Source organism: Lates calcarifer, linkage group LG3, assembly GCF_001640805.2.
Source record: "Lates calcarifer isolate ASB-BC8 linkage group LG3, TLL_Latcal_v3, whole genome shotgun sequence".
NCBI lineage: Eukaryota > Metazoa > Chordata > Actinopteri > Centropomidae > Lates > Lates calcarifer.
This window is the reverse complement of record NC_066835.1, coordinates 13,818,076-13,844,538: the sequence shown is the minus strand read 5'-3', so window position 1 is coordinate 13,844,538 and position 26,463 is coordinate 13,818,076. Positions and strand designations below refer to the sequence as shown.

Here is a 26,463-nt window from a genome sequence, read left to right as displayed (position 1 = left end):
TGCTTTGCATGATGTGTGTGACCTTGTGTGTCTCATTATGTTTGTGACCCAGTCTTCCCCCTCAAGCTGCTCAGTGTGTGTTTGTGTCTGTGGGCTGGAGTTACAAAGTGTATGAGAGCAACACAGAGTGACATGGGAAAGATTTAGTAAGCTGTATGTAAATGTGTGTGTGTGTGTGTGTGTGAGAGAGAGAGAGAGAGAGAGAGAGAGAGAGAGAGAGAGAGAGAGAGAAATATCAGAGGCAGTGTGACGCAGCATGACTTAACAAACTGAAATCGATTAACATCAGGGAAACAAAAACATTCATAGAAGGAATGGCAAACTGTGTATATGTGTGTGTGCTGTGTGTGTGTGTGTGTGTGTGTGTGTGTGGGACAATGGAGCCACACTACTCACTAGCCAGGCAGGCAGACAGGAAGTGAATTGTGATTGGTGGAAAGGGGGAAGCAAACAGGAAGCATTTCCCTGTGAACTGCCTGCTCCTGTGTTCCCATGTCAACACGCGCGCGCGCGCGCTCACACACACACACACACACACACACACACACACACACACACACACACACACACACACACACACACACACACACACTAATATACAGGTTACTACAGTTTTCCCATGTTGCCTTGTGTTGTTCACACACATACACATATACACCACCATGGAAACGTATACACTGTCTCTTATTCTCTTGTTTCTCTCATACACTCATCTTTTCCCATATCAACCCTGCTGGCAAAGGTGCTCTCTCTCACACACACACACACACACACACACACCACACACACACACACACACACACTCCCTGGTGCCCTAAAACGACCTGAGTGCCAACCTCTGGGCAGAAGAATGGAGGCAGAACAGAACAGAATTGAATAGAAGTGAATAGAGTCTGCTGACAGAAAACAGTTCACACAGCTCTCGTTCTTGTTATTTATAACCCCATTGACAATTCATTACACTTTGTTCTATTTAGAGACATTTAAAAGGCCCAGGCTGGTATTGTTACACTGCACAGTTTTTACCCATGTGGTCCACATTTGAATATGAATCATGAAATTATGGGGGGCATCAACTTGAACTCAGCAGGGATGCACCATATGGAATATGAAGTTGAAGACCACATTGTTGGATAAATTAACCCAAATGTTCAATTTGTAAACCACAGTTTCAAAACTGAGAATAATGCTGGTGCAGCTGAATGTGTTTGAAATTCACATTTTTAAAAACTAATTCTGTTTCTTAAATCAGATTCAGTATTTTCATTTTCTGCCAACAGTAGACAAAGCACAGGCTGTGCTGCACTGTGCCTTGTCTGGATTGTTTGGATTAGTTAGTAGATAACAGAAAATGATCTAACAATGATAATTATCAACCAACACAGCCAAACTTTGGTTGGTTTCAAGCATCTAAAATGTGAGGATTTTGTCTGCTTTTGCCCTTTTTATACCATCATTAACAGAATAGTTTTGGACTGTTTGTTGGATTTAAATAAACAATTTTAAGTCAGCTAAGGCGCTGAAACATTGGGATGGACATTTTTCATAACTGTCTGACTTACAAAAACAATTTAAAAAATAACAGCATTCGATTGATAATGAAAATGATCCTTTGCTGCAGCCACACTCGTTTGTTTTCATAATTCAGTAATGATCTTTAGAATTAATTTAAATCTAATCTCTTCTCCATCTCCTCTGTTGATTCATACTGTGTTTAGTCTTTAAAGCCAACCAGGATGTTCGCAGTTATTTTTAATACTTATGTGAACCAAATACAACATGTGCAATGAACAGGATTTTCAGGCCTGACTGAGATTCATAAATGGGAGCAGGAATACGACTGAAGCATACAATATCTGATAGTTTCAATGTAGAGCTTTTTTGCAACATGTTGCTCCAGCTGATTCAGAGCTTTCTCTCTTTTCATCCAACATGTTCTTGTTGATCCAACATTGCCGGCTATTTCTGTGTGATACAAATAGATAATGTACAGAGGTTGTGTGTGTACAGGAAGGCTGTGATGATATGGAGTCTAGAAATAGCTCCTGACTGTAACACCACTAAGATTAAATGTCTGTAATTTCAATAGTTACACAAACCTAACATCCCTGTCTCTTTTGAGTGTGTGTGTGCATGTTGACACGTATGCAGCGACAACATATGATTAATGACACTGCAACCGGATCTACGCTGATACAGTTAGCCCGAGATCAATATCTGTGTGGGGTAATTGACAGCTAATCAATTAGTTTGATTGGATTAGATGAATATGACCTCGTAATGTCATTTGAAGTGATGTAATAAGCCAAGGGCTTGACTGGGGATAACACTATGAGGACATGACTCTCAGTGATGCTGGGAAGGAAGCTGTCCTGTTCTTTTATTTCCTTTGTGGAACAAGTGCACAGTACTCATGTTGACAGAGTTTGGGGTTTATTTCCCAAAGGGGCTGTGATACTCTCAGGTGGTTTAGATAACAACGTTCAGCAGATGGCACGAATTTAACTGAAAGTAATTTCAGGCCAAAATGTAATGACAGCAGGGGTGGAACCAGTGTCATTGATTTCTGGTTCGAACTATTTTCAACTCTTCTTTTTTGAAATGTGTAAACTGGAGCTATAATGATTAGTAATTTAGTCAATCATAAGAAAATGAACTGTTCTGATAATCAATCATTTTTCAAGCAAAAATTACAAATATTTACTGGTCCCATCTTGTCTAATGTGAAGGTTTGCTGTTTGTCTTGATTTGCACATGATAGTAAATGAACTATGTTTCGGTTTGAGGAATAAAACACGTCAGGACTCTGGTAAGCTACAATCAGTGTTTTGGCACTACATGTTTTTTTTACACATCATAGACTAAAAGACAAAATTTGATAGTTCCAGGTTGTTAAATGTGAGAATTTGCTGCTTTACTTCATCTGATTGAATTTAATATTTTGGGGTTTTATACTTTCAGTCCATCGAAATATTTCATGCTATCACTTTGTGCTCTGTTGTGATGAGTGACTGATCTTTTACAGAAAATAAATAATACATTTACTCCGATATACAGAATGTAAATATCATGTGGCACATACTCACCTATCAGCGATCCATTCAGAAACAGAGCCACTCCTATTAGCGTTCCTATACACAGCGCCAGGATGAAAGGTCTCCTCCTGCCCCATCGCAGAGTGCAGCGGTCGCTGGCCGAGCCGATCAGAGGAGTGAACATAAGGCCAAGGACCGGACTGAGGAACCACGTTAGACTGTAGTACTGCTCTGGAAGACCTGGAAACACACAGACAAAGGACAGGAATGTGTTATAGACAGAGATGCAGACAGGTTAAGAGGAATGAGTGAAAAGCTAATTATAGTTTATGGTAAAGTGTTTGAATGATTTTCAGAGATATAACCGACAAACAACTGAGATTTGACCATGGTCATCCACCAGGGGGTGCAACTAACATCCTAACTGTAACAGTCATCATTTTTATTTGATTAGTTTCAATTAAACTGATTATTTTTCAATCAGCCTTTAAGACAAAGATATGGGTGTGCATTTGATTATTGCCTCGGGAAAACTGCAGTTAAGTAACTTTATTTTATTCTGCACATATAAAAGATAAATGGGCGATGGTGACGTAAAGACACTTCTTTTTATTCATAACATGAGGTACTTTATTATCCCCTCGGGCTCAGCGTCACTGCATCAAAGAGCATTAATCTCTAGACATACTGCAGGATCCTTACAATTGCTCATACCTTCAAATACAAAAAGCCAACTCATACATTTCGACAATACTAGTTAAATCAATATATTGTATAAGGATTACAGACTGTATCATAATAGTGCACGCTAATCAGTAAAACCAACAATCCATTATTAGTTATTATCACCGTGCTATAATTATACTTTCTACCAAAGATCATTAAGATCACGATCATTAAAGCTCAGTCAATAATATTCAAATGTTATAATGTTAATTAGTACATATAATGTCATAAAACAACCTCATTTCTACATGTGGTACCAGTGTTGCTGTGGTTACTCATGAAGTATAGAGCAACATAAATTTGCTGTTGTGTTTGTGTTGTGTTGCCACCTCAGTTACCCAAGAGCTGACCTGTGGCTGACTTTTTCAACACCTTCTGTTAAAACCCATACAAAGGGAAAACCGTACACGACAAGGGGATTTATCTCGGGTCCATTCAGCGTCTCTGTGTGAACGTTCACTTCGGATTATCCCACAAAGAGCCGAAACATTGACTCCAGTGTAGTGGTTAATGCAGAGAGAATAAGCAGGAGAGTGGAGACTCAGTGATCAAGTTTCTCGGGCTTTTGTGTGTTAACAGACACAATAGAAACACAGCAGGGGGAATTTGTCTACCAGGAATATTGTGATTATGAGTATGTAAATGGATGAAACAAATATCTTTGCGATTGCTTCTGTTGAAAAGTACAAAAGAAACTACTAGTTTTGACTATTAGTGCATAAATAAACTTAATCAAACTCATAAACCCAAAGGGGGGGGGGGCTGATAAAAAATAACTATAAGTGATGGTGACTAATAGAAAAACAAGCTGAAGAGAAAACAACCCCTCTTTTCTCACCTCTTGCTTATGTTGACTATTTTAAATCCATATCCGCTTCCTGTGCCCTTGTTACTAAGCACATATCAATTTATTTTTGTACCTTACTTTTCCATTGCTGCAAACCAGGTGAAGATAATAAACACACATGCTGCATGACAGGGTCTAAGATTAGGAGCAGTAAATGGAAATAACCTATAACTTAATAGGCACACCCAGGATGTAGTAACATAATAGAAACACATACTGTTGAGTGAACAGTACACATGCTTTCAATATCTTTGAATCATGTCACACAACGCCTTGGAAACCCATCACACGCATACTTCTTAACTAACAAAACCGGATTTTAATTAACTCCTTGTAAAACCTCATAAAAGTGTCAGGGCCAAGGACAAACTGTGTGAATATGCAATCATGCACAGAGATACTTTCCAGTACATTAGACACTGGTTCACTGATCACATAGACATCATGATATGAGAATACAACTGAAGTGACCTGCAGTAGCTAAATATACCGAAGAGTGAAATGTAGTTTCAATTCCCATTATCATCTTCTGAAATGAGACCAGAATGATAAGTTACAAATTTTATCCTTATTTTTACAATTTGTTATATTTATTTTTACAATTATTTATTCAAAAACCAGAAGTGTGATGTGGCCTCAGGAGAAAAAAAGACAATTCAAGATTTCATATTAAGATTATCAGAGATGATAACTGAGAGAAGCAAGGATATATACATGAGATACATGACTAGAATTTGTTTTTCAAGGTCCAAATATCAGACAGGTTTGACTAACTGAAATAACTATCATCAGCCACCCAGTATTGTTGTTGAACCTGGTTCAAGTTTTTTTTTTTTTTCTTTTTTTTTTTGCACATCAGTAACACTGTACTAGGATAAGATGGATCAGACATGGATGTTAGTAAGCTACACACATTAGTAAACTGACACTTTGAATATGAACACTCCAAATGTTTCTTAATCTCACCTCACCCACTGAACGCATAATTAACACATTACTAAATTAAACTAATAAAGGTTGGCATCTCTGTTATTTGTTACTCAGAAAAGTCTCAAGCTGCACTTATGATCAATCATCACATAATGAAATCAGTAATCACTGAGTCATAACACACCCAAGCATTATCAGTGACAAAATAACAAGCTGATGAGAGGAAGAGCAGGAAGAGGAGCGAGAAGAGGAGGGAGAGGAGGAGGATGACGAGGTGAGACCTGAGGAGGCAGACAGTCTTTCAGCCGAGTGAAGTCAGCTGAATCAGAAATAACTAAAACAGAACTTCATCACTGTCTCACTGTCAAACTGTCGCTTAATGCAGCTCACTGAAAATACATTAACTGCCAGTTGGCTGCCACATAATCCTCTCCATAAAGAAACAACAGACAGAGATACCAAGAGACAGACACTAAAAATGTCAACATAAAGAGTCTGTCCCACTCTTTAATGGGTCTGCTTGCAGTTTGAGGATACGCCAGACTAAGTTGGCGCAAGTAATGATCGATGGCCCTGCTCAAAGTTTGGGAATTAGATCTTCGCACTTAATAAACTTAAGAGGTTGGTATGCTTCAAAGCCCCTACATAGTGTCAGAATTTGAAGAGGCTCTGGCAGAAATTAATACATTTATCCATTTTACTCTCAAAGAAATAAGATTATATAACTCTTTATTTTATTTAACAAGGACAATGCAGCAGATATAGGTAAACACCAGTTTGGGCAGAGGCCAGTTAAAGATCTGTCCAAAACACTTCCTGGCAGCAAAAAAAAACAAAAAAAAACAAAAAACCTCCAGATCATACTGTGTAGCTCTAAAGAATTCAGGTGCACTTTATTCTTTTAACATTTGTTTTATTAAACCTTAAGCTTTGGTGAGGGTGTATTTCTCTTAAATCATCTGAAAAACTGGAATTATTCAAAAACAGGCTAACATTACTGCCCAGAAACTGCGCGCGCACACACACACACACACACACACAACACAACAACACACACACACACACACACACACACACACAAAGAAGGTATTTTTGAGTTTGTTTCACTCTGTGTGAGGAGGAAAAGCCATAATCCTCTCTTGCTTTTTATTAAATCTACAGCAATCTCAAAGGAAAAGACAGTAGAGATGTGGAAATGCTGCAGATTGATTTGAGGAAGATGACACTGATAATTCATTCCTCAGTGAACAGAAGAGACAGAGAGAGGAAAAGGAGCTGCAGAGCTGATGGCAGCTAATCTAATAGAGAAGACATTAGGCTCTTATAAGTTCAAAATGCACTTTCATGTTTCTCAAACAGACCTCTTTAATGACACAAACGTCAATAACTGAGTGCCATGATATCTAATTACAAAGCACTTGTCTGAAATGTCCCCACCTCCTGCACAGACCCATTAACAGCATTTTATATTGGTACAGTGACTGAATAGTCTGAGGTGTGACCCAGTCCGTCTGGACAGTTTACCTGCTGACTGAGCCAGTGCATCCAGTCAAGTATTTGACTGGTTCTTGGCAAAGAGCACAGGAGACATGAGGCTGATTTGGTTGGTAAATGCAGGGAAATCTTGCATGACTCAACAAAGTCTGCGCCCTTGAGTCTGATGCAGACGAAACTGTCGTCAGCCTATGAGATTTTCTGGAAGTTTGGGGGTTTGGGTTTGTATGGATGGGGAGTTGTTAGTTTGCAAAATGCTGCTGTCATGTGAAAACCTAGCTGCCGCAATCGTGGTGATTTTCATGCATTCGTCGCTGTTGGTGAATCACATGTTTCTGATGAGCTGATGGTCTGTCATCCCCTCACAGTCTGAGCCAGAAAGTCAACAACATGATTTCTGATGATAGTCATCATTAAAATGCGCCAAGTCCTGGGGGGGGGGGGTGGGTATTTTCCTGTCAAATGAAGTTTAGCAGTGCAACATGAAACTGAGACTATGTGAAGTGTTTTGGGCTTATTATTGTTTTTGCGACTTTCGGGCAAAATGAATGGATTGCAATGCACTTCACTGTCATGTAGCAGCAGGGCAAGTTAGCTGGGTTTTAACCGTGGGTGATGGCTTATCTAAAATCAACATTTTGGGAACATTTTTACCACATTTTGGTCAGCAGACCAAGTAAACCACAGGTGGTTTTAGGGATAATCTTAACCCCCCCACCCACACACACACACACACACACATCATCACGGTGATCAACGCCCCCACCCACCAGGAGCCACAAACAGGTTAGTTACAGTCACAGCCTCATGAGCGGTCAGGAGAAGCCTTTGATCATGACTGATATCACTGTTACAGCCGCTGCTGTTATGAATCACTTGACTCGGGCGTACTGAACACTGAACACTGCCTGCATTAAGAAAAACATCCAGTCTGTTAAATTATAAAATATGACGACAGTTACTGTAAGTTCAGTATCACTGACAACAAAATGCCTCATCCATCTGAAATAAGCAGTGAGGCCGATCCAATTACATAACACCGAATGCATGCAGGGATGTGTGCAAAAGTCAAAAATGTCACAAAACTGATCTGCATTTACATTGGGGTGGAGACAACAGCTGTTTTCATTAGTGATTAATCTTTATTGATTGATTATTGTGATATTTCTGTTATTTCTATTCTTCTAAAGACCACACACAGCAAATGTAAACCTGTGTGGCCTTCTAGTAAAGACGTGTAAACTCCACAACTGGTGTTATTTATTCAGAACCATCTCACTCACTCTTAGTGGCGATGCAGAATCACACAGTAGTGTTACATTAACACTACACCCTCTCTTTAAACTTTACAGGCTGTGCTCCTGTTGACCTCTGTGTTTCTCATGAGACAGCCCTAAACAGGGCTTGACCCTTTGTCACCGTGGTGACCAGGTCTTGGGAACCCCGTCACCACGGAGACTCCATCACCTTCTCTTCCTGGCTCCTAATATGGCTGTGTCATTCACACAGGGCTTCCTGTTGTGGGGTTTGTTGGAACGAAGGAAAGCTTTGTTTCTCTCTGTTTGTCTCACATTTATTTTTTTCTAGCCCCCTTTCAGTCTTTTCTCTCTGCTTCTCTCTCTCACACACACACACACACACACAGAGGTATATGTAAACACACGCACACTTATGTATGCATTTGTACCCGGGAAACAAGACACTGAGGAGACAGGGCACATACACAATACCTGTTAAAACAGTGGCAGAGCCATAAAGTAGGAGACAAGGCGGCAGATAGGAATCTGTCTGTCTGTAGGTTTGTCAACATCAAAACAGGAAAACAGTTTCTAGTAAACAGTTCCCACACACACATACACGACACAGAGAAACACAGTCAGCACCTAGTAAATAAAGACATGATTCTGTTCCCACACACACACAGACCTACAGACTCACCTACCAAAATAAAACACACACACACACACACCACACACACACACACACACACACACACAGCTGAGTTCCCACACACTCCTAGTACTGTATGTGCAAACACACACATACACAGGGAACAATACTGAGAGAATCAAGACGCAGGAAGTATTTTAGAAAAAGAGAAAAAGAAATGAGTGCAGCAAGAGACAAGGGAGGGAGGAAACAGAGAGAGAGAAGGAGTGTGAGAAAGGATTACGATCAAAGAAATTCAAAAAGAGAGGGCAGAGAGAGAGAGAGAGAGAGGATAAGGTGAGAGAGGGAGGAGGAAATGAGGATGACAGAGAGGGAGAAAGCCGGCAGGATGGAGAGACCGACAGAAAAAGTTCATATTCAGGCTGTCAGACATCAGTGAATGTTGTTGATTGATCGTGGGAAAGAAAAATGTACAGTCTGCTCCATCTATCATCAAAGCGTGCATTTTTACTATGCACATTTCCTCCACACACACACACATACACACACATTCTAAAAATGGAGTTCAATGTGTGACTGTTGGGAGCACAGACTGGTCATTCATCACGACTCCTGCGTAGACACTTCACGTCGTCCCAGCACTTAGAAGAGTGGAACTTTCTGGGACCAATTGTTTGTCCGATTGTTCCCTGATTAGCTCATCTGAAGTGGAGGGAGGTTTTACCAAAATATGACTGAATGACAAAAACCTCAAATGTTAAAAACAAAAGAGAACATTTAGCTATTGTGTTTCTAAAATACTTCAGTGGAGGAAAAAGTTGCCTTGTAGAATCACATGACCCAGAATTTATAGACAGAATAGATCTTTTCCCTTGACTCCGTCAATATATGAGCTCCCACATAATCTAAAAAATATGTATTTTAAATGAATGAGGCCCACTGTTTTATCCTCCAAACATAAGATTATGATCAGTTGACATTAATATCATGAGTCCTCCAGTCTTAGCTGTAAATTTAAAACAGTCCTCTCTTTGTTTCAAGGAAGAATGCAAGCAAAGATAACGGTATGTCTGTTTTGAAAGCCTATGAAAACTAAAAATCAATAACCAGTTGATCATACTGTCAAGCATTATGTGTGTATCTTATTCATCTGTGCCACACAACTCCATTGTTGTTTAAAAGCTATTAAAATAACATTACTGAGTCACACCATCGCACTGGGTGACATGTTCATTTATTACCATGAACACAGGTGATTTATTTTCAGTCAGTCCCACACCATCCTGCTGCTGTTTTTCTGTATATTCACTTTTACATTGAACATGTATTAATCTACACCTGAAAGTAGTTACCTACAAAGACACTGCTTAGTTAAGCTTGAATAACGGTTGCTAAAATCTTCAGCACCATACAGGTTTAGGAAATCATCTAACCTTTTTTTGTTTGTTTTGTTTTGTTTTTTAAATGAAACTGTGACTATGTGTTTTTTAAAATGTGTATCTTCAGTAATAATAAATGGCAGAGAGACGGACTCATGCACTGTTGGTTTTGGTCTTGTCATGTGATTTGTTGACAGTGAGAGAATCCGATCCTTTTCTTCGTCCAACGTCTTGACTTTCAAAAAACATCTCAACCCCACTGGTCTATCTGGTAACACATCTGTCAGCGTGGACACACCCTTTTGGACTTTATCGGAAAGCACATTTGAGTTTTATTTTGGGGTTATTTTAATTACACAGTGAGTTCAAATTCTCTTTTAAAAGTTATGATTATGTGTTATGAGACAACACGGTCTCCAAGAAATTAAGTTTACAACTAGAACTGCAACAGCAAATGCATGTTGTAGGAACCGTAATTGCTGGTTGGATCATGTTCAGAGGCAACATTGTTTTTGAACGAATGAAGCACAATATTTATTAATGGCAGAGTTACAGTGAGGGATATATCTTATCTTTTCTCTTACTCCTCCACCTCTCTGAATCGCCTGCCTCACCTCTCACGACCATGGGAATGTTAAGTTTCTGCCCAATAAACAAAAGCTACCATCGCCCTATCCTCACGTCCGTATCTCTCCATCCCTCCCTCCACCTTCCTATTCTCCTCTCGCTCCTCCTGTCTCACAAAATGAACTGAAAGTGAGTAGTCTCCTCCTCGACAAACAAACAAACTCTAATATCTCCTTCCAGCTCTCATAAACTCGTGAGTTGAAATCAAACAATCCGACTTTTTTCCAACAAACAGCTTCATTCTCCCCTTCTTTTTCCCCTCACCTCTCCTCTCTTCCCCACTCTCTCTCTCTCTCTTCCCATCCCTCCCATTCCCATTCTCCCATAAACACAAAACAATCCTTTCATATCCTGCGCTGGCGTGAGAAAACCGCAAGAAATATGACAAGCGTCCCCGAAAAGAGCCAGAGAAATGGTGTGAAAGTGAGAGTAGGGCAGGGGTCACGAAGGGAGAAAGTGGGCAGGAAGGAAGGAGGGTGAGAGCGATAGAATGAGAGACAGAGAGCATGAGGAAAGGAGCGGAGGAAGCAGGTGTTTTTGAACAAACACAACACTAGAACTGAGTCAGGTGTATTATTCAGAGAGGAAGAAAGAGAGGAAAGAAAAGAAAGAAATAGTGTTTGTGACAGATGGTTTTTGGGAGCAGATTTGAAATATTAACGTCAATATTTCATTATTGATAAGCATTTGCCTGTAGGTTTTCTGCCAACACTAAGGACTGCAGTTTTTCTTAGCACACACAAGCCCATTTCTAGAGCAACTGACTAAATCGCTTTTGTATTTTTCTTTAAATAAAGGGACAATACATCGTCTTCAATGTATGCATGCATATGATTTCTGATGCCGTTAAAGGGTTGTTTACAACAATAATATTTTTAGAGATTTTTATTCTTAAAGTAAAAACTTATTTCTTCAATTATTTAAGATGGTATATCTCAAAAATATTACCAGTTGGGTTTTTAACGCTTGTTAACATTACTGTGTGACTGACAATGAGGACAAATCCAATCTTAAGGGACGTTATTGTTTTAATTTATAGTAAGTGTACCTATTTCCCCTTAGTCTGCCTTATCTACCTTGACATTGTCATTTACTTAATTTCCCAGAATTCTCTTTGAATTGAATTTGTGGTCACTGTCCATCAGTCATCAGTAAGCAAACACATAATCAATCAGACCACTGTGACTTTGAAAACTGCTTCTTCTTAGCCCAACTGAGGAGGCTGTATCTCGCACGACACCAGTGAAAGCTCTGTGTTCTGATCTCAAAACAAGAAGTTAGTTTAGCTTCAGTACTTTTATTTATTCAGAGGTTTGCAGCTAAAACAATCAACTTATCAATAAGTTGAATGACTGAAGATTATTCAGAAACTAATTTATTGTAGCACTTTATAGGCTGTGTAAATGACGAACAAACAGCTTTCTATACGACACTGAACATCCAGCAGGTATCTGTGAAACCTTGTGATCTGAATGCCGCTGAGATGAGAACAAATACAAAGACGGTAGCTTGTGCTGCCTGCTAACTGCGTCTTCAGCCAGCGCTAACGCTCAGGAGGATAATGAAGTGAGGGAAGAAGAGGACAGAGACAGAGAGAGACAGTGGGAGAGAAAGGAGTGAGTCAGAGTATTTCCCAGCAGCAAGAGATGGTGTGAACATCAATCACACAACTGAGGCACACAGAGTTTCCAGTACCCAGACAGACTCCGGCAAATGCAGACAAAAGGTACACAAGCTGCACAGCCAAGGTCATCATTAATAAAGTGCCTAGTTGAATGAAATACTGAGTGATGTATGGCTGTGTCAACCACAGCTGACAACATGAAGCTCCTTATCCAATCAAAGCAGAACAACAGTGACAAAACACCTCAGAAAAAAGAAACTTAAAATTATTATTGCACTGAATAAGAGCTGAGGCCAAACCCAGTGTGTGTTCATCCTCACAGACTGTTAATGTCATTCTTTAGAGCTTTATTTTGCACATACAAACATACTGCAAGGCCAACACACACACACACACACACACACACACACACACACACACACACACACACTTCTGTTTTACACTGAGCAGAAACTGGTTTTGGAGTCATCCATTCAGCTCATTTAACACCAAACAGGACGTGTGCAATACCCACTAAATGTGTGTCTGTGCATAGGGGTAAAAAAGAACAAAAAAACACCAGCCGTTCTTCTTTGCGTAAATGGTGACATTAAAATTGCATGAAGCCTACATGTATGCACACACACATACACACACACACACACACACACAGCTGCTTCTAGTCAGCAGAGTTATGTAACACCACTGCAGTAAACTGACCTCCTACTGGGAGAGAGTGAGAGAGAGGCAGAGAGAGGGAGAGACTGATACAGAGAAAGAAATATCAAGTGTGAAATCTGGCAAATGTTTGCTTTAAATGTATTTTACTGTGCACTGTTTTAATACCTCCACCATCTGTCATATACATTAATATATGACCATATGTGACTGACAGCATGGGGGCCAGCCCCTGCCTGTGACTGACCTATCACACACAGAAGCTCACACTGGCATCACTGACTGCCCTTTCACTACCAAAGAAGTGATCAATAAAGCCAATCAGCAGAGATCAGGCCGTAACCTTACGTAACCACAAGTACAGTAGGTCAGCAGAGATTAGAAGGGTGTGTTCAGGAGTCGGATTCAAAATGTCAGAGTAAATTATAAGTTTGGTTGTTGATACACAAGTTAATGGTAAAAATATATTTATGAAAATATATTTTTTTCTGATAGAAGATTAGAATTTAGCCAGAGGGACATCCTTAACTTTACCTTGTGTTGACAGAAAATGCCTGCTAGAAGTAATGTTTGGAAAACTATATTGCCTTCTGCAATTTGTTTTTATCTCAAATCACACATGCAAATGGAAAGCAGGGTAGTAAATTGTGGAGGAAGCATCATGAGCTTTAATATTTTCCTGGCCAAAGACTGCTAAAATTCTGAACATTAGTACTCTTGTACTGAAATCACTTCCTGCCTTCACCTTTTAAGATCAATATATGACTATACAAGATAAATCTGTCAGTACTCATCCATCTGTCCTCTCGTTTATATACTGTCAAAGTCTCAGTGAGGGAGAGCAGATGTTTTTATACTCCCCCTCTTTAAATATAAACTCACACACAGAAAATAACCCTGAGGCCAGCCATTACCAGCGTGCTGGCTACTGGGCCTGTTGTGTGTGTGTGTGTGTGTGTGTGTGTGTGTGTGTGTGTGTGTGTGTCGTGCTGTTAGGTTTTATAGATTTTCTAGTCACTTTGACTGACTGACTTTGACTGTAGTGTACTACGGTCCAACTCATTCTGTATTTTAGATTTTACAAAAACATCATGCGACACAGAAACAGTGATAACTCATTACTGTATTTATTCAGCTGAATTTGTTTTAGAGAATACTAAAACATAATCTCCATATCAGATATGTATCTGTGATCAAAATGTCTCAGTGTCAGGGTGTGGTTATGATTTATCATTTCACAATCTGTGTGGTGTAAAAGTGAAAACACCCATAATTGAATCAGCAGCAGTTTTATGTCATATTAGCCTTGCGTTGAAATCACTGCTGAGCTCAGAGGTTACTGGCTGTGATGTTCTGGACAAGCTGTGGGTGAAATGTTAATGCAGTGAGGCTCTGGTGTTTACATACGGTCTATTTTACATATCAGGCTCTCTGGAGGCCACATGAATCTCATTAAACAAAACATCTGTAATGGGAGCTCGATAACGCACATGTGCACCTGCACGCACGCATCAGATTTAGGACAACAGCACATGGCAACTCTGCTTGGCTGTTTGTGATGTGAAACAATTAATTTACAAGTCAACTGACAGATGTTCGATTGTAATTTTGATTGCAGCTGTCACTTCACATTTGCTAAAATTACTTTTTTTTTTTTTTTTTAGCTACAACTAAATGTTCTTATCAAATATGTTAAATGTAAAGCGAGTCTCCTGATGAACTCACTCACTGTGGCTACAAGTGACAACTACAAGATCAGCACAGCATAAAGTCAGTGAAGTGACTCATTAATGTCAAACAAACAATGTCTATCTAAAGTTTGCTGACATTAGCAACTGCATGGTATAATGTTTTGACCCCAAATTAGCTTGAGTTTGTTGTGTTGTTTCTTTTTTCATATGAGGTGTAGACTGAAATGGTTTGTTTGCTGGTGACCACAGTGTAATTGTTAAGTAGTTTGATTTTACTCAGGTTCTGGAGATTTTTGATGAACATCATACTCTGACATTTTATGGCTTAACCCTCCAGTATCTCTGCAGGATCTAAATTTTAAAACATATTATGTTCTTACAATCATGTCTGTATATGATCCTGTGTTTCTGTTTCACTGCTGCACAATTGATTGCCCTTCAGAGACAAAGAGAGTAAATGATTTACTGAATTATTGATCCATAAAAACAATAACTGCAGTGAAAATAACGGTTAGCTCTAGCCCTTGTTTAAAGAATTTGCTTCCCCCGATATTTCTTTGTCCCTCGTCATCACATCACCTGAGAGCGCTGGTGGTGGTTTGTTTTTGATGACTTAACCTCCCAGGGGGTGGGGGTGGGGGGTGCAGGGGAACAATGTGCTGACAAACAAATACATACACACACACAGCCACACATTCAATCCTGCATTCTTCACATATCTTACACTAACAGCACTCACATACCTAGCTTATCGCGTGTTGCATGGAAAAATAATGCACACCCATATGAACGCACATAATATGGCTTTGTCTTAAAGACTAAAAGTATCTGCTGACTCTGCGTTTACTGAACATGACAATCACAACCAAACACGCATGCCACAGTTGTAATTATGGTAGAATGACCCCCTTATGGTTCACAGACCACATTTTGGGATCCACTGGCATCAATCATCGCAAACTAGTGTTGCTGTTTGTGCCGTCTTTCACTGCAACAATATTACACCCATAACCCTGCCCTGCAACGCTAATGATGTTTGCAAATATCCCTCTGTAAAACCCTTTTGTGTCTGTGTGTGGGTGCAGTGGTAACATTAATAAATGAAAAAAGTTACTGCAGAGATTATATAAAGCGTTATAAATAGGAAGGCTTTAAATAACTGACTCTCTCTCTCTGTAGAAGTGCAAAAAAATAACTCAGGACTGAAGATTGTGGTTAAAGGCCTCCCAGACTGGCGAGAATTCAATTCACACTGTCAGTGGCTCCTATTTCTCACTTGTTCTCTACATAGATGTTTTTCTCAGCCCCAAAATATTTCATCTGTCCCTTGATAAATGCCCATTTCTTCTACCTGCCTCTGTCTATCCACCTGCTCTGTCCTCTATCCAGTGCGTCCCATGAATGACTAGGTCAGATTATGGTGATTAGTCACTGCGTGACATGAAGCCAGTCATTTATATAACCCTGTATTACACTGCCTGCAAGGTCATCTGCCAGATTAGACCAGCTAACATGATGGGATCACTCAGTGGATTAGGTTACCTGGCATGCTAGGAATAAACAATGCAAAATCAAGATGGTTTGTTGCAGGATAAATAGCATGCTACATGGGATTCTTCATTTTGTAGTGCTTTTTGTAGTAGACACAATAAATAGCATGTAGCTAAAACTTAAAGAAGGAAAAGTAAGTTTAGTTATTGATGTTAGCCTAGCATGCTAACCACAGGATTAGGAAACTGACTGTGAATACTGGTATGAGGGAAATGCAGCTAAAGCATCGTACTGCAAGATGGCTTTTGTATTAAACTGAAGTTAATTGTTAATTATGAGCTGAAGTTTATAAGCTCCTGCCACTTCAGGCTACATGTGAACACCCTACAAGCTACCATTTAGCTATTTGTCATGATACATGTGATACCAGAGCAATTCAGTTGACCCATTCCACAAAAAACAATCTGCAAGTGCTGCTTACAAACAGTGGCAACGTTGCATTTCTCAAATGATTTGACCAACAATTTCCACTGACAAATTACAGATGAATACATGAGTCCTGCAGGGCTCTCTGATGGTTGTGAGTGGGTCAAAACAATGGTGTTTGTCACCTGCAAATGGTTTTTAAATTAACATACTTAGTTGTGATATGCAAATAATAATGCAGCATGGTGTTAGAGGACAGTGGGACATTCAGCCAAAGGAAATCAAATGAAGTAAAGACACTAATACAGTGAGCTGAGGCTTTCGGCCACAGAACCTGAATGAATAGAGGGACGTTTCCTGTTGGATTGTGGTAATCTCCTTAAGTAAAGCCAAGAAGGCCTCCAAAGACGGATAACAATGTCGCAAAGCTGCCAGGCCTGGACTGTTTTGGGTACCACATTGGTGGCATAGCTGCTGCCTCTGCATGCACAGCTAGTTAGTCAGGGAAACAAATAAACAGATTAGAGAATAAACAAGACTAATGGTGAAAAAGCAACCTTTGGGTCACCTTCAGATCATGCTGCTCCTGATACCCAATCCAGACTCGTGTGTTTAGAAGCAAACAAGCAACCGAGAGAGGTCTTCATTCATTTGACTCTAAAGTACTTCCTAGTCTCTGCAGGTATTCTTCTGTCTCTGATACTATTCCTACTCTGTGTGATTTTATGACATGAATCTTAAGAGACAACCCCACTGTTCCTCATTTTAATACAGAGTAGTTGCAACTTCAATAAAGGTTTTGTCAGTTTGTTCCCCTCTGATTTATTCCTCAATGAGTTTCAACAGCTTTTTTCTGTCACTCAGTTCTGAGAAAGCTTGTTATGTAATGTAGTGTTCCAAACCAAAAAGAACGACACAACGCGCCGTCTGCACTCGTCACCTTCTCTCCTCCTCCTTCTTCCACTATCTCCTTTCAAAGGCTCTCCTCTCCCTCCCGCTCTCCTGCTCCATTCACTCCTTTTTTTTACTCCCCATCATCTCTCTTAATCCCTTTCCTATCACTGACTCGATCTCTCTCTCTCTCACTCTTATCTCACTTTTAGCTGCATTAAATTATTAGGTGATGCTCTTACCGAGTGCGACTTTCAGTAGAGTCAAACAGTATATCTAGAGGACAGGTAGAATAAATCAAAATCACCACACAGGGAGTAAAATCTTTAGAAAATGACCCTGAGCTGTCTGTGTTGCAATTTAAGCTGGGAATCACAGCTGATTGGTTCCTACCTGAAAACACTATTTTCTGCTGAAGTTCAATCAGTTTTGATTATTAATACATGACAGATAACCTGAATTAAATCATTCTGGTGAAGGCCTTGCATCTTCTTTCAGTTAGCCAGCTGGGGTTGCTGAGGTTTTTTCTCCATGTTTGGTTCTGCGTTACTTTACGCACCTTGTTGGTGAAGAAGCAACAGCACACTCCTCATGCTTAATGGGTAGAAAGGAGAAGCACTATCAAATCTTTTGTTTAACACTTGTTGAGCAAACAAATACACATATCTCCTAAAAATGTCTATTTCTTTTCATCTCAGCTGCAAAGCCCTGATTAGGAGATCGTTGCTCCATCCACAGAAAATATTCATCTCTGGAAACTACACCACAACTATTTGAGTTACTGAACAAATCAGAATTGTATGTGATGATTCATAGGTCAAGACCCTGGCTAGTAAGAGAAATGGACATAAACCAAAAACAGTTGCCTTTCTAGTTTATCCAAAGAAGAGGGAAATACAATAATAATGCCAAATTTGGATTATTGAGATTATAGATGGAGAACCACGAACAACAAGGATTGCATTGTTTTATCTCCTTACTGTCAAGACCACCTGGCCTAGACTGTAACAGACTTGGTCCAACTTGGTCGGTCTTGAACGTTGAAAATTTATCAGCCTAACAATTGTAATGAGTGTCCATGCCTTAAGAGAAAAAGCCTGTAACACAGTATGAGTGAGTGCTGCCAGGAGCATGCTAAGAGTTCTGCACGCTATCTGCAGAAGACCTTGTAAGGTAGAAGTTTCTTATCCTTTCTCTGGGTTGTGTAAATATGGGCTCCTTGACCACACTGAGTCTGCTGAGCACACACATAGACACATATGCGTACACTCTCTCTTTCTCTGACCCCAGTGTTGTGGGGTTACACACACAATGGTTTCACTCACGTCGAGCCAGCCAGCCAGCTTACCAGCTATCCAGCTAATTCCAGTAGCTACAGTCAGTCTCCAGCATGCGTCGAGCATTAATCACATTGAGGATTGAAGTGGGTGGTGGGTGGTGGGGGGTCGATGTTTGTTATTCCCAAAACTTGGACCTCTGCCCAAAGAGTTGGGAGGAGTTGTGTTTTCAGTGCACTATGTTCGTTAGCGGGCTAAAAACATGAAGGAATCTGCACAGAACCAAGCTTTGTGGAGTTTGGCTTCACACTTGAAGGCATATAACTTTGACTGTTGCTCATCGAGTGCATAAGCCATTTCTCTCTCCATAGTTTGTCTCTGCATAGCTTCCACCTTGTCAACAGCTTTTCAACTGTGTTACAATGGTCCTGTCAACACTTTCACAATGTTGTTTTATGGGGAAATGGTTTTGGGCCACATGGGATTTCTTTGTTGCTATACTGCAATCAACCACTGGAACAAATTAGCAATGAGGCTGACGAATTGTGCCATATCCACCTCTTTTAACAGATCCACGGCGCTGATTAGGATACATAGGAAAGAGGAAAACTCTCCAAACTCTTCAAATCATACATGGAGTTAATTCACACTTTAGACTTTACTGACTCAACAATCACTCCAAGAGTTTTCACACTAAACACTAAAAGTGTAGAAACCTTTAGCTCCCCTCAACTCTACAGAGCATTTTCATCAACATCTTTCAGCTGGTTGTTTTGGTTTTACAGCCCACTTTTTTATAGTTCACTCTCTGTAATCTTGTTTCCAGCCACAGTAGGCAGTTAACTTTAATTTAAAAAAAAGTGGTTAGCACTGTCGTCCCACAACATGGCCTGTTCCGGCCCTATCAAAGCCTTCAGCTCTCACCTCCTCTGCGCTCTGCTCTCACAGCAAGAAGGCTCCAAGTTCAAACCCTGCTTCTCCCTGGGTTTTTCTGTGTGGAGTTTGCATGTTCTCCCAGTGCCTGTGTGAGCTCTCTCCGGGTACTCCAGCTTCCTCCCACAGTCCGAAGACAAGCAAGTTGGGTTAATTGGTGACTCTAAATTGCCCATAGGTGTGAATGTGAATGGTTGTTTGTCTGTATACGTATGGACTGGCGATCCGCACAGGGTGTACCCTGCCTCTCGCCCAACGTCAGCTGGGATAGGCTCCAGCCCCCCTGCAACCCTTACAGATAAGCAGTATAGATGAAGGATGGATGGCTTGTTAACATGCTCAACAAATCATTAAAATATGATGTTGATGTGATATGACGATTGATGTTCCCGCAATAAGCATTCGACTAGGACACTTGACAAAAGCTGTAATCTGAACAGATCTACTGAATCTTGTCCAATTTCAGGCACAGTCATAGCACAGCAATATCATGTCTGATATCTGGGTACTTCTGAGGGCAATCTACTTCATAATTCATTAGGATTGAGAGGCAATCCCATCCATCTATAATCAGTATAAAAGGTCAAAATGAAAGGACAGCCAATTAGCCTGACACAAAAAGGCTGACATGACAGGATTAACTCTCTACATCAATGATGAATCTCAGCTAGACAACACAGTCACCGCTCTGTCTGCTTTGGTTTTATTTATTTCAGCTGACTAATCTGTAGCAGTTGTACCTCCCAGCAGTTCCAAAATCTACTAAGAGGGGCTCAGACATACCCTGATGTAAAAAAAAAAATAGGTTAGGGCAGCTAAATCAGGGCTAAAATTAGAACAAAAAACAACACGCAGTAACTCCCCCAGCCTGATACCACCACAGGAGACAAGCCTAATATATGGTTACAGTAATTATAATACAAAAAAGTACAGATTACTTTCATGAACCGCACTGTTATATTTCTAAGAATTATCATGGCTTTTGCTACTGCTGTAACATCTTAGATAATTAGATTCTGAATAAAGCTGAAACCTTTTTAACTTCTGACACTTGGCAGATCTTTTAAAATAATAGAAAACTGGAAAGTCTCTTAAAGCCTGGTTCCCTGCGGTGGCTCATCCTGGGTGAGCCAGCCAGGAGTCACAGTGGCCACAGAGTGACCTGCCACTCATGCCGCCTCGGTTATGTAAGCTAGGAGATCACATGATGTCACTGAGGGAGGAAGGAGAGATTTTGGAGAGAAAAGGAGGCGAGAGAGAGGGAGATTTCATGGGAAGTGACTTTAAATTATAAATCAGGTTAAGGCAGCTTCAGCCTTTTATCTCCCTCTTTTTCCCTCCCCTTCTTACTCTCATGTTCTTCCCCTTGTTCCCTTCTTCCTCTCCTCCTTTTCAACTCTTCACACCCTTTGGGCTCCAGTGTGCCTGAGACGAAATTGGACTTGGCGTATTCTCAACGGCTGTCAAAGACGACACTGGGTGCAAATGACAGTTCACTGGCGGTCTCTCTCTCTCTCTGTGTGTGTGTGTGTGTGTGTGTGTGTGTACTGTGAGTCACAGTTCAAGTTGGCTAATCTCCTGGCAGATCCAGAGGAAGTCCATCTGAACAAGGTGAACAGGAGGTGGGATATGTGCTTGGACATTTTAGCTGCCAAGGTGTCTTCTTAAATGCCAGAACAATGTCAGGACAAACAACTTGAGTCCCTGTTCCCACTACTTCCAATTGATATGGATGCAGTGTTCTTCAGGACAATTGTAGCTTCTCCACTGTGAGGTTTTGGTGCTTTTCTCTTTTTTATATGTATTTTTATAATAAATACAAAATCTTTTCAACTGTTTGTCAGACAAAACAAAACAAGATATTTGAAGATATGAATGCAGGCTCCAAGAAGTTGTGATGGACATAATTTACTATTTCCTGAGATTCTACAAACTAAACAATTCATCGATAGTCAAAAATGAAAATACTGATTAGTTGTAGCTCCTTTGGCCACAGCAGAGTTGGAGGAGGCTGGAATGCAGCTGTGCATTGATGTCTCTTTGCAAATATTTGTGTGCAACAACACAATATTTAAAGGTTGTTAAATAGATTTCTCCCTGAAGGTGATTTCAACAGGAAAAAGTAAAGGAATAAGTGCTTTTATTTACTTTGTTAGGTGTGCCCTTTTCTTTTATATGGAACAAGCTAAAGAGAATGATGCTGCTTTCAAACTGACATCATGTTGTAGTCTCTGCTTGAATGTGATGCAATTTGGGTTTTCTTTTAAATAAAGACTGGGAGCTGCAGATGTGTTTGTGGACTCTTTACTCACCTATCTGCAGCAGCACGGGTGTCACCAGCGCCGTCTCCATGGCGTAGCAGAACTCCCGGCCGAACATCACGGCCCCATGCATCACCCATCTCTTCACAGGAATGCCCTCTATTGATCCTTCGCTCGCTGACTCCTCCCCACCCCGACCTCCTCCTCCGCCACCACCTCCTCCTCCCGATCCATCCGTCTCGCCTCCTGCTCCTCCTTTCTCCTCGTCCGAGCCGGATGCCGTGGAGTTTTTGTCGTTGACCCCACCCACCAGAGATCCGACCTGCATGGCGTCAGCCTCTGTGTTCTGGGGAGGCATGGTGGAGGGCATGCACGCGACAAGAAAACAAGCACGCCCCTTCTAACACACTGACAAATCTGAGAACAATTGCCTTTAAAGAAAAAACGATACCACTTCCCTGCTTTTCACAAACTACTCAAGTCAAGTTACTTGTAGTTACTTTAAAAATTAGTAGTGACTTCCTAGAAGTAACTTAATTACAATCTTTACAAGCTACAAATTGCCTGTAGTTGTAACTTGCTAGTTATATAGTAGTTACAACTATTACTGCTTTAACCTGTTTAAGGTTTTAAAGAAGTGATGGAGTGCTAATACAACTACAATAAAAACAAAAAGTGTAACAGATAGTGTCCCAGCATGCGAGGTAATAAAATGTAACTAAAACTGGGTCCTGCTAAAATGAAGAAGGATGTGAACACCAAATAAATGAGGAAAAACTCTCAATTTACTGCTAAAGTAAAACAAAACGGAAAAAGTCAATCAGCAATCATCTGTCTGCTAAACAAACTTGTCCTACGTTGTCCAAAAACACTGCAGCTTCAAATTTAACACATTTTTAATCTGCTTCTTGCCGTGTTGTTTTTTCAGCCAGGGTGGAAAAAATAAAAAAATAAAAAAACAAAATCAGCTTTTCCAAATGCTTGTAGAAAATTCCAAAAGTAACAGGAAGCAGTTGAATTTTCACAGGAAGAGTGTGCGGTACATTCCAAGAGTGAGTTTGTGCGTTTCTTTGTGTGTTGTTTGTCAGGTGTGTGAGATCCTGCCTGGAAAACTCTGTCAGCTTTATTTGGTATGTTGGTATGTCAGTGTTTACATGCCTGTATGTGCGAGTGGTGGGTTTGTGGGTGTATGTGTGTGTGTGTGTGTGTGTGTGTGTGTGTGTGTGTGCTTATGGCTTTTTTGTCATTGAGGTTTTTCCCTCTGTTTTTTTTTTACTGTCTATTACAAGCAGTAAAAATCCATATAGAAGACCATTCAGTGAGTTCCAGAGTCATTTTGTGTATGGAGGGCTGGATGGAAGGCTGGATGACGGAGTGGGTGGGGGCGCCGGGGGGAGGGGGGAGGAGGAGGAGGAGATGGGCAGGCGGCGACAGTGGGCGGAGCTCCTCTGAGAATCCCCATCGATTGGCTGATCAATCTGGAGGAAAACGCCGGCAGGAGGACAACAAGCAGGTATCCCATTGGTCAGGAGGAGAGACGAATGTTGAGTTGGTTGAGACAACAAGAGAGAGGGAGAGGGGAAAAAAAACAGACAAAAACACCAGTGAGTCACAGCAATTTAGCTTCTACAACATGCACTGTCAAGAGTGTGGGAGTTATTTGCTGCATGTAAACAAAGCAATGCTGTCATATCATGTCAGTTTCTCAGGTGTGTCGTACAGTCAAATATGTCAATAAGTATGTCAAGTGTGTTGCATCATTTGGTGTGTATCAGCTGACAAACCAGGAAGAAAGGAGAAGTGGTTAAGGTGCAGTATGTGACGATCCTGGGAACGAAAACTGCTGCTTCTCTAAACATAAAAGCTGGGAAAAAGGACAATTGATAACTGGGTGTGGGGAGTGTTGGCTCCATTTTTTACCCTTAATTGCTTTATCAATACTGCATGAGGGAAATCGTCAAGCTTTAAATACACTGCAGTCTACAACGTTTGCCAGTCCACGCCTTTTCTTTGTTTTTCGTGGCGTTAAGTGTTTGTATTTATGTACATACAGCTTACTGTATCAAATGTTATGCAGCTTAGTGTAGTGTAGTTATGCACTACACATAAAATCAAAACTATCTGTATGACCAGACACCATAAGGGTAAGAGAGAAATAGTGTGTTTATGTAATTTTGGGCGAACTAACCCACATGTGTTTGAATTTGTGGGCGCCAGGTTCTTTGAGACTGCCAACATGCCGATAGAACAACTCAGACACACACACGCGTGTTCTTTCCTATGAAAAGACTCCATTTTTAAACAGTGTAATTGGTTTGAGCACATGATTCATCCTCTCAGACACTCGGACAGTCTTTGAAACTGGACGGGAAGGATGAAAGCATGCAATGTGTTTTATGAGCTGAAACATTTTCAAATTGAGCTACTGTTTCAAACAGAGGGCTTGTGTGTGTGGTGAAAAGACGACAGAGATATGCAGACTGAAAAAAAAAAGAGACGGAAGAGTACAAGGGTTGAAAGCCTTCAGCTAATAACACTGCTCCTAGAGAGTGAGAAAAACAGACTACATGGATGTTCAATACAATTCCCCACAGAGTTAAATTCCAAAGTGTGTGTTTTTGTGTGCAGCGGGCTGCTGGATTATAACCCATGGAGACGGCACATTTCGTCACACCCAGCACATGCTAATGCTTGCCACGTGAACGGCACACACACACACACACACACACACACACACATCATAACAGTGCTAAGACCCTCATCAAGCCTCTTAGGGAGAGATCGAGAAAGAAAACAAAATGAGAGGGGAAGGGAGGAGGGATGGAGGTGAGGAAGCATCGGATGGGATGGAGGGTTTGAACAGGTGGAAAGTGGGAGGCATACAAAATGAAGAGAGGGCAGAGTTGGGAGAGGGAGAGATGGACCAGAGACAGACAGACAGACAGATGGGTAAGGGCAGAGGTCAAAAAAATTGTCTCTTCACCTGTTCTTACTCTCTCTGCCTGCCTCCCTCTTTATCTCTCCTCTCTATTTTCAGTGCTCTCACATGTCCCCATTAACATTCATGATGCACTCAAGATGGTCATGAATTTTTTAATACACACACACATACACAGCCCCCTCCTCACCTGACCTCACACATTTCAGCAGCAGATTACATAACAACCCCTCTCCTTTACCAGCAACACATATACATAACAAATACAGGGTAATTATCTTCTAAGTTCTGTTCAAATTAGACAGGAAGAACACCTTGACCTCCAGAGCAGGACAGAGCAGGATGTGCCACAATACCTAAAGCTTCTGTGGCCAGATGTGTCACAACATGCTAACAACAACAACAACAAAATGTTCAGATCTGATAAGTTTTATGGGAATGGTGGGAACATCCAAGCAGGGTGGAAATGTTGAAATTGTGGTCTTGGTTACACACATTAATTTGATGTTTCACAAACAGCATACAGAAGGAGCACACAACATGGAAAATGATCTGTTGCCAACCAGACGTAAGTGACAGTTAGTGCCAAATCAGTAAAATGATTCAATTCTAAGCATATCATAAGCTTATAAGCCACTGGTTTCAGTGCACTTCCCATTATTACTGCCTGGCAAAGCAGCTTGTGAGCAGAAGCTTTTTTTGGGAACTGAAGCTTCAACATCTGAGATGTGAGCTGGCAGCTAAACAGCAGCATCACATTTTACAAACTATGATGTTGACAAAATCAAACCCAGACCAGGGTTTCCCTCGGGAAATAGTTAGCAGAGGTGGTACGACTTATGATATAATGATGATCTAAATTCAAACTTTAATCTAACTTGAAGGCAAAACTTTTGACCAGCTGGTGTTTATCAAACCATGTTTTTACTCACACATCAGCACCAAGTCAATAAGTAAAATTGTGCAGCTGTGTAAAGTATTAATGTGAATATGTTTGTTTCTTGCTATAAAAAAGTTCTTGTGAAGCTGACAACTCCCAAGCGTCAAATATTTGAAAGGTTAATGTAGATGAGCAGCACCTAAACAAATTCCAAAAGCAAACATGTAGGTTTTAAGAAAAAATGATGCCCTGGGGAGTGTTTGTTTGTGACTTACAGCCAATCATACGCCACTCACATACACCTTGTTTGTCCCATCTTCAACTTGTCCCACTCTTTCTCCTCTTTGACCAAATTCCATTTACCGTTTGATTTTCCTGTGCTGGTGACTGCAAACATTTTGCCAACAAACTTTCTGGTGACAGAGCTGATGCTACACCCATGTTGTGGTACAATCTGTTCCCTCAA

General features: G+C 40.6%; 1 protein-coding gene across 1 annotated transcript in view; it reads right to left on the bottom strand.

The window, feature by feature from the left end:
- Positions 1 to 26,463, bottom strand: part of LOC108879461 (solute carrier family 45 member 4) — a 52,236-nt gene that overhangs the window by 9,853 nt on the left and 15,920 nt on the right. Inside the window, 2 exon segments of the mRNA XM_018670736.2 lie at positions 3,087 to 3,275; positions 22,231 to 23,657. Coding sequence (XP_018526252.1) covers positions 3,087 to 3,275; positions 22,231 to 22,549 — 508 coding nt within the window. The 5' untranslated portion in view covers positions 22,550 to 23,657.